The sequence below is a fragment of the Thrips palmi genome, unplaced genomic scaffold (genome assembly GCF_012932325.1).
Source record: "Thrips palmi isolate BJ-2018 unplaced genomic scaffold, TpBJ-2018v1 HiC_scaffold_18, whole genome shotgun sequence".
Taxonomy (NCBI): domain Eukaryota; kingdom Metazoa; phylum Arthropoda; class Insecta; order Thysanoptera; family Thripidae; genus Thrips; species Thrips palmi.
The window spans coordinates 16,158,266-16,172,690 of record NW_023144627.1 but is presented as its reverse complement, the minus strand read 5'-3'; the positions used below and the strand labels follow the sequence as shown (position 1 = coordinate 16,172,690).

The 14,425-nt window shown below is 43.3% G+C and overlaps 1 protein-coding gene across 3 annotated transcripts; it reads right to left on the bottom strand.

The window, feature by feature from the left end:
• Nucleotides 1-904: 904 nt before the first annotated feature.
• LOC117644299 (WW domain-binding protein 11-like) lies at nt 905-14,163 on the bottom strand. 3 transcript variants are annotated; one of them, XM_034383636.1, is made up of 26 exons: nt 13,598-14,163; nt 13,292-13,522; nt 12,986-13,216; nt 12,304-12,570; nt 11,487-11,718; nt 11,147-11,370; nt 10,801-11,016; nt 10,523-10,712; nt 10,123-10,391; nt 7,047-10,050; nt 6,851-6,957; nt 6,545-6,767; nt 6,242-6,454; nt 5,906-6,134; nt 4,892-5,821; nt 4,514-4,817; nt 4,208-4,430; nt 3,905-4,117; nt 3,573-3,801; nt 2,559-3,488; nt 2,181-2,484; nt 1,875-2,097; nt 1,572-1,784; nt 1,235-1,464; nt 1,034-1,148; nt 905-961 (listed from the first exon to the last, which is right to left on the bottom strand). In XM_034383636.1, exons 1-3 carry the CDS (start codon nt 14,160-14,162, stop codon nt 13,080-13,082), a joined length of 933 nt encoding a protein of 310 aa, XP_034239527.1. In that variant the 5' UTR covers nt 14,163; the 3' UTR covers nt 905-961; nt 1,034-1,148; nt 1,235-1,464; nt 1,572-1,784; nt 1,875-2,097; nt 2,181-2,484; nt 2,559-3,488; nt 3,573-3,801; nt 3,905-4,117; nt 4,208-4,430; nt 4,514-4,817; nt 4,892-5,821; nt 5,906-6,134; nt 6,242-6,454; nt 6,545-6,767; nt 6,851-6,957; nt 7,047-10,050; nt 10,123-10,391; nt 10,523-10,712; nt 10,801-11,016; nt 11,147-11,370; nt 11,487-11,718; nt 12,304-12,570; nt 12,986-13,079. The 3 variants fall into 3 exon arrangements, 2 of the variants coding, with proteins under 2 accessions (XP_034239527.1, XP_034239528.1); XM_034383637.1 differs by having other exon boundaries at nt 13,292-13,516; XR_004587660.1 differs by lacking the exon at nt 13,292-13,522.
• Between the last annotated feature and the right edge of the window lie 262 nt (nt 14,164-14,425).

Here is a 14,425-nt window from a genome sequence, read left to right as displayed (position 1 = left end):
GTATCCATGAGAAATGGCGCCCTTTCACACGGATACTATCATTAAGTTTAAGACAAGCGAGTCAACAAATCTCCATCTATCCTTAACTTGAACGGTTGTAACAACCAAGGCGCTTTTCTTTGAAAGAGAGAAATGAAGAAAGGCTTGAACACTGTTGGAATGGGCACTAAGAAACAAGATATGAATACTGCACTGCTCTTAAGGGTTTCGAATGAGGGAAAGGAAAATGGACGGAATGTGAATTCTCCATACTCTAATGCTCAATGAGTGAAAAATTGTGACAAAACGAACCTGCCATTCTGCTACACATCAGCAGATCAAGAGGGCAACAGGACAAACTGTCAATATTAACTATAAATTTGAGACTCTGTTTGAATATGGTGGTGCACTTCACAATACACAACAAATAAGCAACAAAAATTGACTTGGAATTTTCAAGTAAAGACTGATCCAAAGGAAATTCTGGGCAAGTTACCTACAAGGTATAATACATCCAATTGTTAGCAAATGCTCCAGAAATTAGGAAAATAGTTCAAAAGCCATTGTCAATCATTAACAAGAGCCAGTATTGAAGGGACCTCTTGCCAAACACAATAACTAAGCGCAAGCTCATAACGCAATTGATTCAGAAGATTAACATATAATATAGAACTTGGTCAACAAGTGCACAAATGTGCAGTTTTGGCAAGGACACTTGAAACTCTTGTCCGCCACGCTCTCAGAATTTACAGTACTGGGATATATTCTTACTCACAATAGAACAAATGAGGGTCAAGCACATGGCTTACAAGCTGGTCAACAAGACGCATCCACCACTCTCTTCACAGGTTGGATTGAAGCAGCCAGGACTCAACTCTTGGATGACTGCTTCTCACTTCACTACACCCAACTCTGGAGTACAGAGTTCGCCAAAGTCTCTGATCTGTCTTGACAAGCATGACAGTTCATGCGATGAATGCACCTGGGGATGTGATGAACAATGAGAAACAAAGCAAAAAAACCCCAAGAAGCACATAGAGCACAGCACACTTACATATTTAACCATTATGATCTGAGTATGCCATTTGGTTCAAATGGCAAAGCCTCCCGTCCTAATCCATCAATAACCTTAACTTCAATTAGTGTATGACGGTCTGGGCTGTTGTCGGCTGAAGAAAACAAGAAGGGAAAGGATAAGTACAGACATAAAGAAAATCTTAGCAACAAAGCAGATGAAATTTCACTAATTACTTACAGGATCTTCCGTTGCTTTTGATCAATTCTGCTAAGCTAGCTCGACAAATAAATAATCACAATGAAGTGAGCTCGCAACCTCCCAAAGTGATAAGGTGTAAACCAGCACAAACGAGAAAATATGTTGTCACAGTTACAAAAATCACCACCACTTCATTAATGTAGCTTACGTGGACATCACATCCAAATACCAGTTCTCTCAGCTTTAAGTAGCATATTCATATACATCCTCTGAAAATGGATGAAAACCAAGATTAAAATTTTAGCACAAGAAAATAAATAATCATTGAAATACATTAACCGAAAAATTAACTGGCAAAAAAAGTAAAATTTATTACCAAGCACACCATGAGGTGTCAGCAACATCTTGAACTCAGAGGGTCTTCCATGTCATAATCAGACCTTCCACAGACTTCTAATAAAACGGCTGGCATTTCAATGCAATTTGAATTGAAAGTTACCCAACCAGGAATGTAAACGAACTCATTAGCAAACAGAGCAGCCTCTCAAATGGTTCATTACGAAGCAAAAGCTGGCTCCATATTGTCTCTCTGAAAAGCACAAGAAATACCTATGAAATAAACAGTATTTACAAATAAGTGTGAGCCTTAAATATCAAAGGATTTGAAGTGCTAACTCACAGCATATTACAGGTAGGATTTCTTCAGACATCAAGAGGTTCAACGCCAACAACAGCTGGTCTTCGATACTTCTCACTACCTTCATCATCATCAACAACTCTTCTGATGTCGACTTTTCAAGGTCCCTCCATAAGGCAGCCCAGTCACCACCTTCCACATGGCTCCAAAATACCATAGTGACCTGACCAGGTTGTTAAGACCTGGGACTCACGGGTTTTGGCATCTAAAACAAATGTACGTGAGGTATAAGGAAGGGATCAATGGAATAATGAGCCAAATTGAATTGAAAAGAATATAACCAATTACCTCATAGGCGATAACAGCAACTGCAAAGCTTCAGCTTCTTTCCATTTGAGTCTCATACCACCATAGAGACAGAAATGTACTTGTACTACCTCTCACTACGTGACATTTGTATTTTGACCACCACAGCAAAAACAAATAAATAATCACTGAGATGTCAGAAGCCATTTAGGTCAAAATGTTAATGGTGCTGCGAATTACAGAAACGGACACTTTTCCGCTCATGAACAAGCAGGCCACGCACAACCAAACAATGGCCTTGGCTTGTGAGCTGCTGCTTCATTACTGCAGTGACAAACCATAAAGGCTGCAAGACAAACAAGAGTGTAAGAAACATATAAGGCATAAACGGATACTTCATTTCAGTAAATAGAAACTCACCATGGTGTTGCCGCTGGAGTGTCAGGGTACATCACTTGCAAGGCATGTCCGTCCAAGAACAGTGTGCTAAACATTTCCCTTTCGTTATGCAGGACGGTCTGTTGAGGAGTCCTATGTGCGGCGCCAGCAATTTGAGTATGACCGTTTCCCTGGCATCCAGGTTGTGGAGATGGGGGTCTCTCACAGAGGTGTACGAGCTCATCGCCACCTGCGAGGTGGACGTCTCCGGTGCTGAAGGCGAATGGATGCCCACGGCGAATCTCCCTGGCTATGCGCCAACACCAGGGAAGATGCGGTGCGAGTTCTGCGCTGAGCCCTTGAACACGTTCCGCCACAGGTCCTTCCACATCCGGCGGTCGTGCCCACAATTCGATCACAATGCGTTCCTTACATGTTGCTCAATACAACAACTTTTCGAGGTATCTTCGGGCGTACTACGGAACCAACTTGAGCGACCTTCCACTCCCGGGGGAGGCACCCCCCAACCTGGAGGAGGCGCTGCAGTCGGCCATTGACAACCACGTCAAGCGGGGTCAGCTAGCCATGGCGGAGGCTGCCCCCGGCCCACTGTCCGTTCTGCTTGCAGGGCCGACCTGGAAGCCAATGTGCATGATGCAAGCGCTGCCATCATACAGGCGATGCGCAGGTGTGTCATCGCTGCGCAGGACGCGAACGAAGAGTGAGTATGTGCGGTGTAGGATGAGTCCTTTCTTCTTCCAGCGGCATGTACAGGGAAATACATGAGGCCACGAGACTCCGATGGGACTTCGGACATGCCGCTGTGAACCTCTTCAACGAGGCGATACGGTAAGCTGGGTAGGATCATGTGCTACGTAGCTTAGTCCTTCAACTTGGTGAGCTTCATTGCGTTTCTTCCACGTCTGTCATAGCTGAGCCGGACGTCTTGTAGAACTCAATGAGCTTTGGCACCTGAAACAACAAATATGCGAGGTACAAAACGGGAAACAATTGAAAAATAGGCCAAAGGAAGCACAAAAGAATAAATCCAATTACCTTCTTGAGGATCAGCAACAGAAACTTCAGCCGCTTTCGATTTCAGCTTCATACCACGGTATGAGCACAAATAAATCACTCACAAAATGATGAGAGGTTGTGCCACAAACGAGAAAATATGTTGTCACAGTTTCAAAAATCACCACCACTTCATTGATCTAGCTTCTATAGATATCAAATCCAAATACTGGTTTTCTCAGTATTGAAGCTCGATATTTAGATAAATCCTCTGGAAGAAGATGAAAACCATGGTTAAAATTTTAGCACTAGACAAAAATTAATACACAAGTTATATTAATTGTAAATTAACTGGCAAAAAAAAAAATTATTACCAAGCACACCATGAGGTGTCAGCAACATCTTGAACTCAGAGGGTCTTCCATGTCATAATCAGACCTTCCACAGACTTCTAAAAAAAGGGCTGGCATTTCAATGCAATTTGAATTGAAAGTTACCCAACCAGGAATGTAAACGAACTCATTAGCAAACAGAGCAGCCTCTCAAATGGTTCATTACGAAGCAAAAGCTGGCTCCATATTGTCTCTCTGAAAAGCACAAGAAATACCTATGAAATAAACAGTATTTACAAATAAGTGTGAGCCTTAAATATCAAAGGATTTGAAGTGCTAACTCACAGCATATTACAGGTAGGATTTCTTCAGACATCAAGAGGTTCAACGCCAACAACAGCTGGTCTTCGATACTTCTCACTACCTTCATCATCATCAACAACTCTTCTGATGTCGACTTTTCAAGGTCCCTCCATAAGGCAGCCCAGTCACCACCTTCCACATGGCTCCAAAATACCATAGTGACCTGACCAGGTTGTTAAGACCTGGGACTCACGGGTTTTGGCATCTAAAACAAATGTACGTGAGGTATAAGGAAGGGATCAATGGAATAATGAGCCAAATTGAATTGAAAAGAATATAACCAATTACCTCATAGGCGATAACAGCAACTGCAAAGCTTCAGCTTCTTTCCATTTGAGTCTCATACCACCATAGAGACAGAAATGTACTTGTACTACCTCTCACTACGTGACATTTGTATTTTGACCACCACAGCAAAAACAAATAAATAATCACTGAGATGTCAGAAGCCATTTAGGTCAAAATGTTAATGGTGCTGCGAATTACAGAAACGGACACTTTTCCGCTCATGAACAAGCAGGCCACGCACAACCAAACAATGGCCTTGGCTTGTGAGCTGCTGCTTCATTACTGCAGTGACAAACCATAAAGGCTGCAAGACAAACAAGAGTGTAAGAAACATATAAGGCATAAACGGATACTTCATTTCAGTAAATAGAAACTCACCATGGTGTTGCCGCTGGAGTGTCAGGGTACATCACTTGCAAGGCATGTCCGTCCAAGAACAGTGTGCTAAACATTTCCCTTTCGTTATGCAGGACGGTCTGTTGAGGAGTCCTATGTGCGGCGCCAGCAATTTGAGTATGACCGTTTCCCTGGCATCCAGGTTGTGGAGATGGGGGTCTCTCACAGAGGTGTACGAGCTCATCGCCACCTGTGAGGTGGACGTCTCCGGTGCTGAAGGCGAATGGATGCCCACGGCGAATCTCCCTGGCTATGCGCCAACACCAGGGAAGATGCGGTGCGAGTTCTGCGCTGAGCCCTTGAACACGTTCCGCCACAGGTCCTTCCACATCCGGCGGTCGTGCCCACAATTCGATCACAATGCGTTCCTTACATGTTGCTCAATACAACAACTTTTCGAGGTATCTTCGGGCGTACTGCGGAACCAACTTGAGCGACCTTCCACTCCCGGGGGAGGCACCCCCCAACCTGGAGGAGGCGCTGCAGTCGGCCATTGACAACCACGTCAAGCGGGGTCAGCTAGCCATGGCGGCGGCTGCCCCCGGCCCACTGTCCGTTCTGCTTGCAGGGCCGACCTGGAAGCCAATGTGCATGATGCAAGCGCTGCCATCATACAGGCGATGCGCAGGTGTGTCATCGCTGCGCGGGACGCGAACGAAGAGTGAGTATATCCGGTGAAGGATGAGTCCTTTCTTCTTCCAGCGGCATGTACAGGGAAATACATGAGGCCACGAGACTCCGATGGGACTTCGGACATGCCGCTGCGAACCTCTTCAACGAGGCGATACGGTAAGCTGGGTAGGATCATGTGCTACGTAGCTTAGTCCTTCAACTTGGTGAGCTTCATTGCGTTTCTTCCACGTCTGTCATAGCTGAGCCGGACGTCTTGTAGAACTCAATGAGCTTTGGCACCTGAAAAAACAAATATGCGAGGTACAAAACGGGAAACAATTGAAAAATAGGCCAAAGGAAGCACAAAAGAATGAATCCAATTACCTTCTTGAGGATCAGCAACAGAAACTTCAGCCGCTTTCGATTTCAGCTTCATACCACGGTATGAGCACAAATAAATCACTCACAAAATGATGAGAGGTTGTGCCACAAACGAGAAAATATGTTGTCACAGTTTCAAAAATCATCACCACTTCATTGATCTAGCTTCTATAGATATCAAATCCAAATACTGGTTTTCTCAGTATTGAAGCTCGATATTTAGATAAATCCCCTGGAAGAAAATGAAAACCATGGTTAAAATTTTAGCACTAGACAAAAATTAATACACAAGTTATATTAATTGTAAATTAACTGGCAAAAGGAAAAAAAAATTATTACCAAGCACACCATGAGGTGTCAGCAACATCTTGAACTCAGAGGGTCTTCCATGTCATAATCAGACCTTCCACAGACTTCTAAAAAAAGGGCTGGCATTTCAATGCAATTTGAATTGAAAGTTACCCAACCAGGAATGTAAACGAACTCATTAGCAAACAGAGCAGCCTCTCAAATGGTTCATTACGAAGCAAAAGCTGGCTCCATATTGTCTCTCTGAAAAGCACAAGAAATACCTATGAAATAAACAGTATTTACAAATAAGTGTGAGCCTTAAATATCAAAGGATTTGAAGTGCTAACTCACAGCATATTACAGGTAGGATTTCTTCAGACATCAAGAGGTTCAACGCCAACAACAGCTGGTCTTCGATACTTCTCACTACCTTCATCATCAACAACAACTCTTCTGATGTCGACTTTTCAAGGTCCCTCCATAAGGCAGCCCAGTCACCACCTTCCACATGGCTCCAAAATACCATAGTGACCTGACCAGGTTGTTAAGACCTGGGACTCACGGGTTTTGGCATCTAAAACAAATATACGTGAGGTATAAGGAAGGGATCAATGGAATAATGAGCCAAATTGAATTGAAAAGAATATAACCAATTACCTCATAGGCGATAACAGCAACTGCAAAGCTTCAGCTTCTTTCCATTTGAGTTTCATACCACTGGAGAGACACAAATGTAATTGAACTAACTCTCACGAAGTGATTAACTAAAGGGAAACAAACAAAATGGAAGTCAGTTCCTACCACACGAGAATTAAAAAAAGGATAGCTGATGGAACACAAAATTACTGCTTACCAATTAACGAGTGTTCTGCGTCAAGCTGTGTTCAAGTTGCAATTCAAAAATTAACATTTCACTTTCTTTTTAATTCCGCCATTTTAAAAAAATATTTTTTTAACATTTGTTTCTTTTGTTTTACTTTTGATTCATTATACTTTTTTCCTTTTTTCAACTCTTAAAACTTTTTTTTTTAACTTATGTATCTTTTTTTTAAATCTTTTTTAACACTTTATTTTTACCTTCTTTTTTTTTTTACAATTTTTTATGTTACTTTAACATTATTTTGTAACAATATTTCTTTCTTTCTGTTCTTTATCAATTATACACCATATAATCTTTAAAAATATGCTATTGCATTGTAACAAAAATACATATACTTAATGTTGCCTATTATTATATCTACAAACAAATCCTATCTCAGATGATACAGAACTTACAACACAAACAAGAGAAGCTAACAATTAACAACAAAAACAATAAACATGCAAATTGGTAAGGATGATAACAAACTTCTACTCACTGATGTAATGGAGCATAAAATACAAACAGTGAAACCCAAATTAAAGAAACAATTGAAGTAGTGATATACGTAAGACACACTTCTGCCACAAACATAGTTCCCAATTGAATGAAACTTCACATCAGAACTCCAGATCCAAAAACATCACAGCATCATAAATAATTGAATAATAAGTAACATGTGAAAAGTAACGGCTAATCATACACCAAAACATTCCTGTCTGACTTGCGCACATAACATTTCAAAATAAAATGAAACTGCCTATCAACAAGCATGAGCAGTTGACAAACACTAGCATCAAAGTGAATGGAAGAAAGGCATCAACAAAGGCTCATGTAACTGGCTTTTACAACATTATTACATTGTATTGTATAGTATTCAATGCTTGCCCGTTTATATCTTCCAGATCAGAATTTACACTTGAAATCCAGAGGCACATATAATTACGAGAAAACTAAGCATATCTGTGCCCTCTCTGAAGCAGCCAACTAAAATTTAAACAGTGCACTTTAGAGCCATTGGAAGCTAAGACGTGTCATAAACAAACAGAGTCGAAATTCATAGGGGGCTTGTTGCTATTGTCACATTGGCAGGCCAAATATTAAGAAAATCAATGAATTACGCTCACTCATCAAAAAGGATGAAGACGTAGGCAAAAGGGACAAATGCGAGTGAATCAATGAGGTTTTGTGACGCAGTGACTTGAAAGTGAGAGAGACATTGGACAGGTAGAAAGTGATTATCGGAGCTAGAAAGAGGACGAGGTGTTCAGCCCATGGACAATTGTCAAAATCTATATTATGGAAACGGAAGAATTGTAAACTGGACAATCGAAAACTGCTTTACTAAAGAAAAGAGCCTTCATGAAGCATCGGCTTCAATATGTTACTTGTAGTAACACAGGTACGAACACACGAATGCAGTAAGCGCGCCGCATCCATTTGCCACATGTTGAGAGATTCTATGGGACATGATCAATGCAGGCTTGAGAGGAAGACACAGAGTCTGTGCTTTCACTCTTATACTCTGCTGAATTTTCCCTCCAATCAATAGATGAGGGCTCAAATACTATCCTTGCAACATGGATTGCCCAAATTGGCAATTGTATAATCTGGGTAATCAATCTCCTAACTTCAGGCGCGGATCCGGGGTTTTCCCAAGGAGGGGGTGAGGCAGTGCTTCTTGCCTGCATACAGGGGCAAAGTAGTGCCTGTTACATGCCTTCCAGGCGATTGCGGCGATTGCGGGCCCTTCCCTTCCGGTACATGAGCGAGGGGGGATTACCCCCATTACCCCTCCCCCAAATCCGCGCCTGCCTGCTTCCCGCTTCAACTCGCTGTTCACATACAAATTTTCGGAAGAACATTGAAGCACACAAAATACTATGAACTCCCACCATCTAAACACAGGGGGCCCCAAGCTGTGTGACTAATACCACCACCACCTCTCACACATGTTATCACCAGACTAGCACATACATTCATTCATTCATTCATTCTTAATACAACTTCATGTTCTTCCAAAAAATTTGCTTAGAGTATCCATGAGAAATGGCGCCCTTTCACACGGATACTATCATTAAGTTTAAGACAAGCGAGTCAACAAATCTCCATCTATCCTTAACTTGAACGGTTGTAACAACCAAGGCGCTTTTCTTTGAAAGAGAGAAATGAAGAAAGGCTTGAACACTGTTGGAATGGGCACTAAGAAACAAGATATGAATACTGCACTGCTCTTAAGGGTTTCGAATGAGGGAAAGGAAAATGGACGGAATGTGAATTCTCCATACTCTAATGCTCAATGAGTGAAAAACTTGTGACAAAACGAACCTGCCATTCTGCTACACATCAGCAGATCAAGAGGGCAACAGGACAAACTGTCAATATTAACTATAAATTTGAGACTCTGTTTGAATATGGTGGTGCACTTCACAATACACAACAAATAAGCAACAAAAATTGACTTGGAATTTTCAAGTAAAGACTGATCCAAAGGAAATTCTGGGCAAGTTACCTACAAGGTATAATACATCCAATTGTTAGCAAATGCTCCAGAAATTAGGAAAATAGTTCAAAAGCCATTGTCAATCATTAACAAGAGCCAGTATTGAAGGGACCTCTTGCCAAACACAATAACTAAGCGCAAGCTCATAACGCAATTGATTCAGAAGATAAACATATAATATAGAACTTGGTCAACAAGTGCACAAATGTGCAGTTTTGGCAAGGACACTTGAAACTCTTGTCCGCCACGCTCTCAGAATTTACAGTACTGGGATATATTCTTACTCACAATAGAACAAATGAGGGTCAAGCACATGGCTTACAAGCTGGTCAACAAGACGCATCCACCACTCTCTTCACAGGTTGGATTGAAGCAGCCAGGACTCAACTCTTGGATGACTGCTTCTCACTTCACTACACCCAACTCTGGAGTACAGAGTTCGCCAAAGTCTCTGATCTGTCTTGACAAGCATGACAGTTCATGCGATGAATGCACCTGGGGATGTGATGAACAATGAGAAACAAAGCAAAAAAAACCCAAGAAGCACATAGAGCACAGCACACTTACATATTTAACCATTATGATCTGAGTATGCCATTTGGTTCAAATGGCAAAGCCTTATGTCCTAATCTTTACTTCAAAGAACATGTGGCTTTCTTTATCTTGCTTCTACTCATGCGTTAACAGGAAAACGAACACCTAGGATGGACCTTCAAAATCATTACGGTCCTCTTAATCAAAGGTTATGATAAGTTCACAAGTCTGAAAGGTCATTCCTTGAGGCTAACGCTTTCCTCAAGACAACCTCCAAGACGTGGTCGCGTTTAAGAAGCAACCTGTAAAACAAGAAAAACAAATCAAAAACTGCGAAAGTCAAATAAAACATAAGACCAATATTAAAATTAACTTTGGTGGAAGCTACACTACAGCTCAAGCTTCAAAAGTAAAAAAAATTTACATTGCTTACCAAATCAATATTCAATATTCTTCCCCGAATCAGCTAAATCTATTTTAACTACGTCAGATCACAAGCTCAAGTGTGAGCATCAAAGACTGATACAAGGATAGGATCAACAACTTCATAAAATCCTGCATTAGAAGTCTGAGTGTTCTAAAACGACACGTTCCATCAACCTCAGAACTCTCTGCATATGGCCCTAAAATTATAGAAGAAAGACATTCTATTAAACCACTTTTAGAATTGAAACATTTTGTTACAGTTTCTTCAAATCTGACCCAACTTACCTTATATTAGCTACACTGTCATAAAACAACCTCCTAATTCAAGCTCTCTGAAGAGCTTCCTCAATACCAAGAGAAAGAATTTTAAAAGGTGATAACAATCAAGAACTTCCTTTCAATCAAAGCTTATGATAAGCTTACACTTCTGAAAAGTCTTTCCTTCAAGCTTCCATTTTCCTGAAGGCAACTTCCAAGACATGGTCGCGTTTAAGAAGCAACCTGTAAAACAAGAAAAACAAATCAAGAACTGCGCAAGTGAAATGAAATGTAAGGCTTATTTTAAAATTAACTTTGGTGGAAGCTACTCTACAGCGTAGGCTTTAAAAATAAAAAAATTAACTTTGCTTACCAGAGCAATATTCAAGATTTTACTCCAACTCAGCTAAATTTATTTTAACTGTGTCAGATCACAAGCTCAAGGTGGAGCATCAAATACTGATAGAAGGATAGGATCAACAACTTCATAAAATCCTTGCACTAATACGAGTCTTTGTTCTGAAACTCCATGTTCCATCCACCACACAACTAGTTACATAAAAATCCTCCAGGAGGTGATCGCATCCAATATACAACCTGCAAAAGAAGAAAAACAAAAGAATTATTAGACAAGTCAAATAAAAAGGCCTAATCTTTGGTGGAAGTTCCACTAATGCTCAAGCTTTAATAGTAAAAATTTTAAGACTGCTTACCAGATATACATTCAATATTTCTTATTATCAGCTAAATCTAGTTTAGCTGTGCCAGAGCACCAGCTCAAGTTCGAACATCAAAAACTGATACACGAACAGAATTAACATAACAACATAAAATCCTTTAACTAATGGGAGTCTTGATCTTTGTTCTGAAACTCCACGTTCCATGAACCACACAACTAGTTTACTCAAAGTATCCTCCAAGAGGTGACCCCATCTAACATGCAACCTGCAAAACAAGAAATTTTGTTTTTTAAATTACCTTAGCAAAATTCTAAAAAAAATATGAGACATAAAGAAAACCGTTGCTAGAGGCTACGCTACAGCTCAGGGCAAGGTCAAGCTTGGCTTGAATTGTTGATTGAGAAAGGAAATGGTGGATCAGGTTGGGACTCAAATTGGAGGCTTGGAGGTTGAGAAGCGGTATCACCATATCATCTCACTTGATGTCAATAATACCGAAGGCTATGTATAACCTTTCTGATAATACATTGCAACTCCCGGTCTGCGGACCGGGGAGGGGGAGGGGAATCGCCGCGAGGGGGAGGGGGGCACTCCAGGCTCTCTAGCCATGGAGGTAGGAAGCCCCGTCATTACCGTCATCAATGCCGGCCGCGAAAGGAACAATCGGACATGGCCACGGCTTAGCTCTGAGTCGAGCCTCTACACGGCTTCTAGACCTCGGCCTAGGCGTCTAACTAAACTGGTCACTGAGCCTCACACGTTCAGCGAGTAATAGCTAAAGCTTTACGACGCTTGACCACAGTGTGTGAAGAAGCCCTTATTACTGCGACACGGGAAGCAATGTACATACCTCTCAAATACATAGTTTGCGTGGAGGTGGTGGTGGTGGTGGTGGTGGTGGTGGTGGTGTTACTGGGCGGCAACGCCGTACCGCTGCGGCTGCCTTGTCACGCGGACCGACCGGCGAAGGGGAGGGCGAGCGGGCGGATCATCCTCGCTATCGCGCCGCTGCCGCCGCTTCGGAGGAAGGGTTGGGGTTGGCGCGCGCGGCTGCTCCTCCTCATCGTCGTCGTCGTCGTCGTCCCGCCGCCGCTTACCCGAAGCCTTAGGTGGTGAACTGAAACAAAAACAAGAAGGAAATAAATACCACACAGTACACTGTTAAAAATCTACTGTATTATTACAACAGTCACCTACTGGAGTGTTGTTAAATTACAACGGATGTTATTTGGTGTCTGAACAGGTCAATAGACAACTCTTTTGTTGTGTTACAACTATCTTGCCAGATTAACAATAATCTTGTTAAACTACAACAAAATGTGACCAACAAAAAATTGGTAAAACCAAATGGAAGACTTGACAGAAATCTTGTCGTACTAGAATCGATTTATCAGAAAACAGCACTGGGGGCTACAACGTGTTTCTAATACAAGATGTGTTGCTATCAAACTTTCCGACAAAAATGTTCTAAGATTACAACAACATTTTTTGTACAGTGTAGAGACCACGCAGTGACAACTGAAACAACTCACCCCATGCAGTGGTCACTATTAGTGGCACTGGTCGTCGTAGTGCGGGTAGGCTGGGTGGTTGTAGTGGATGTTGTGGTCCGGATCGGGGTGCTAGTCAGGATGCCAGTAGTCGCGGTGCCAGCGGTGCTAGACGTCGCGGTGCTAGACTTCGCGGTGCTAGGCTTCGCGGTGCTAGACTTCGCGGTGCTAGACTTCGCGGTGCTAGACGTCGTCTTGGGTGACAAACTAAAGCTAAAACAAGAAAAAAACATAAATACCAGGGAGTACTTAGAGACCATGCAGTGACAACTAAAACGACTAACTTACTCCATGCACGTGAAATCCAGGCTCTTAGACGACAAGTCGGTGACGTTTGAGCCGGACCGGCGCGAAAATAATCCCCAGGGGGCACGGCTCGTCGAAGGCCTGGACGGAGAGATACCGAAGGCACCCCCCGAGGCACGGCTGGTCGAAGGTCTGGGTGGAGGCGAAGGCCTAGTCGACGCGGTGGTAGTCGTCGCGGTGCTAGTCGTCGTCTTGACGGGTGACAAACTAAAGCAAAAACAAGAAAAATACATAAATACCAGGGAGTACTTAGAGACCATGCAGTGACAACTGAAACGACTAACTTACTCCATGCACGTGAAATCCAGGCTCTTAGACGACAAGTCGGTGACGTTTGAGCCGGACCGGCGCGAAAAAAATCCCCAGGGGGCACGGCTCGTCGAAGGCCTGGGCGGAGAGATACCGAAGGCACCCCCCGAGGCACGGCTGGTGGAAGGTCTGGGCGGAGAGATACCGAAGGCACCCCCCGAGGCACGGCTGGTGGAAGGTCTGGGCGGAGAGGTAGTACCGAAGGCACCCCCCGAGGCACGGCTGGTGGAAGGCCTGGGCGGAGAGGTAGTACCGAAGGCACCCCCCGAGGCACGGCTGGTGGAAGGCCTGGGCGGAGAGGGTCCGAAGGCACCCCCCGAGGCACGGCTGGTCGAAGGCCTGGGCGGAGAGGGTCCGAAGGCACCCCCCGAGGCACGGCTGGTCGAAGGCCTGGGCGGAGAGGGTCCGAAGGCACCCGAGCCACGGCTGGTCGAAGGCCCTGGGCTGGCGGTGGTGGTGGTGGTTGTAGTGGTGGTAGCAGTGGTGGTGGTGGTGTCGGTGGTGGTCCGGCCGCCATCACCAGAGTCCTCACCACCATCGTCATCATCATCCGTCATCATCATCATCATCGTCATCATCATCGCCCTGAACGTCCATGTTGATTAGCCTGTGGAGGAAACGCAATTAAGCACACCACGTTGAGAAAGACTTAGCTAGCACACGATCACTACCCAGCTTACCGTTTCGCCTCGTTGAATAGGTCCTCAGCAGCATATCCGAAATCCCATCTCAGTCGCGTAACCTCTTTCATTTCTCTGTACATGGCGCTGGAAGAAGAAAGGAAAGTCAAAATACGCTTTCTTGGGG

What these genes read in the sequence shown, in the direction of transcription:
- LOC117644299 (XM_034383636.1), bottom strand. Translation starts at nt 14,162, where the DNA reads ATGACGATGGTGGTGAGGACTCTGGTGATGGCGGCCGGACCACCACCG. An exon ending in CTGGATTTCACGTGCATGGA is followed by an intron (nt 13,523 to 13,597) that starts GTAAGTTAGTCG and finishes TTCTTGTTTTTG; the next exon opens with CTTTAGTTTGTCACCCGTCA. An exon ending in CTGGATTTCACGTGCATGGA is followed by an intron (nt 13,217 to 13,291) that starts GTAAGTTAGTCG and finishes TTCTTGTTTTAG; the next exon opens with CTTTAGTTTGTCACCCAAGA.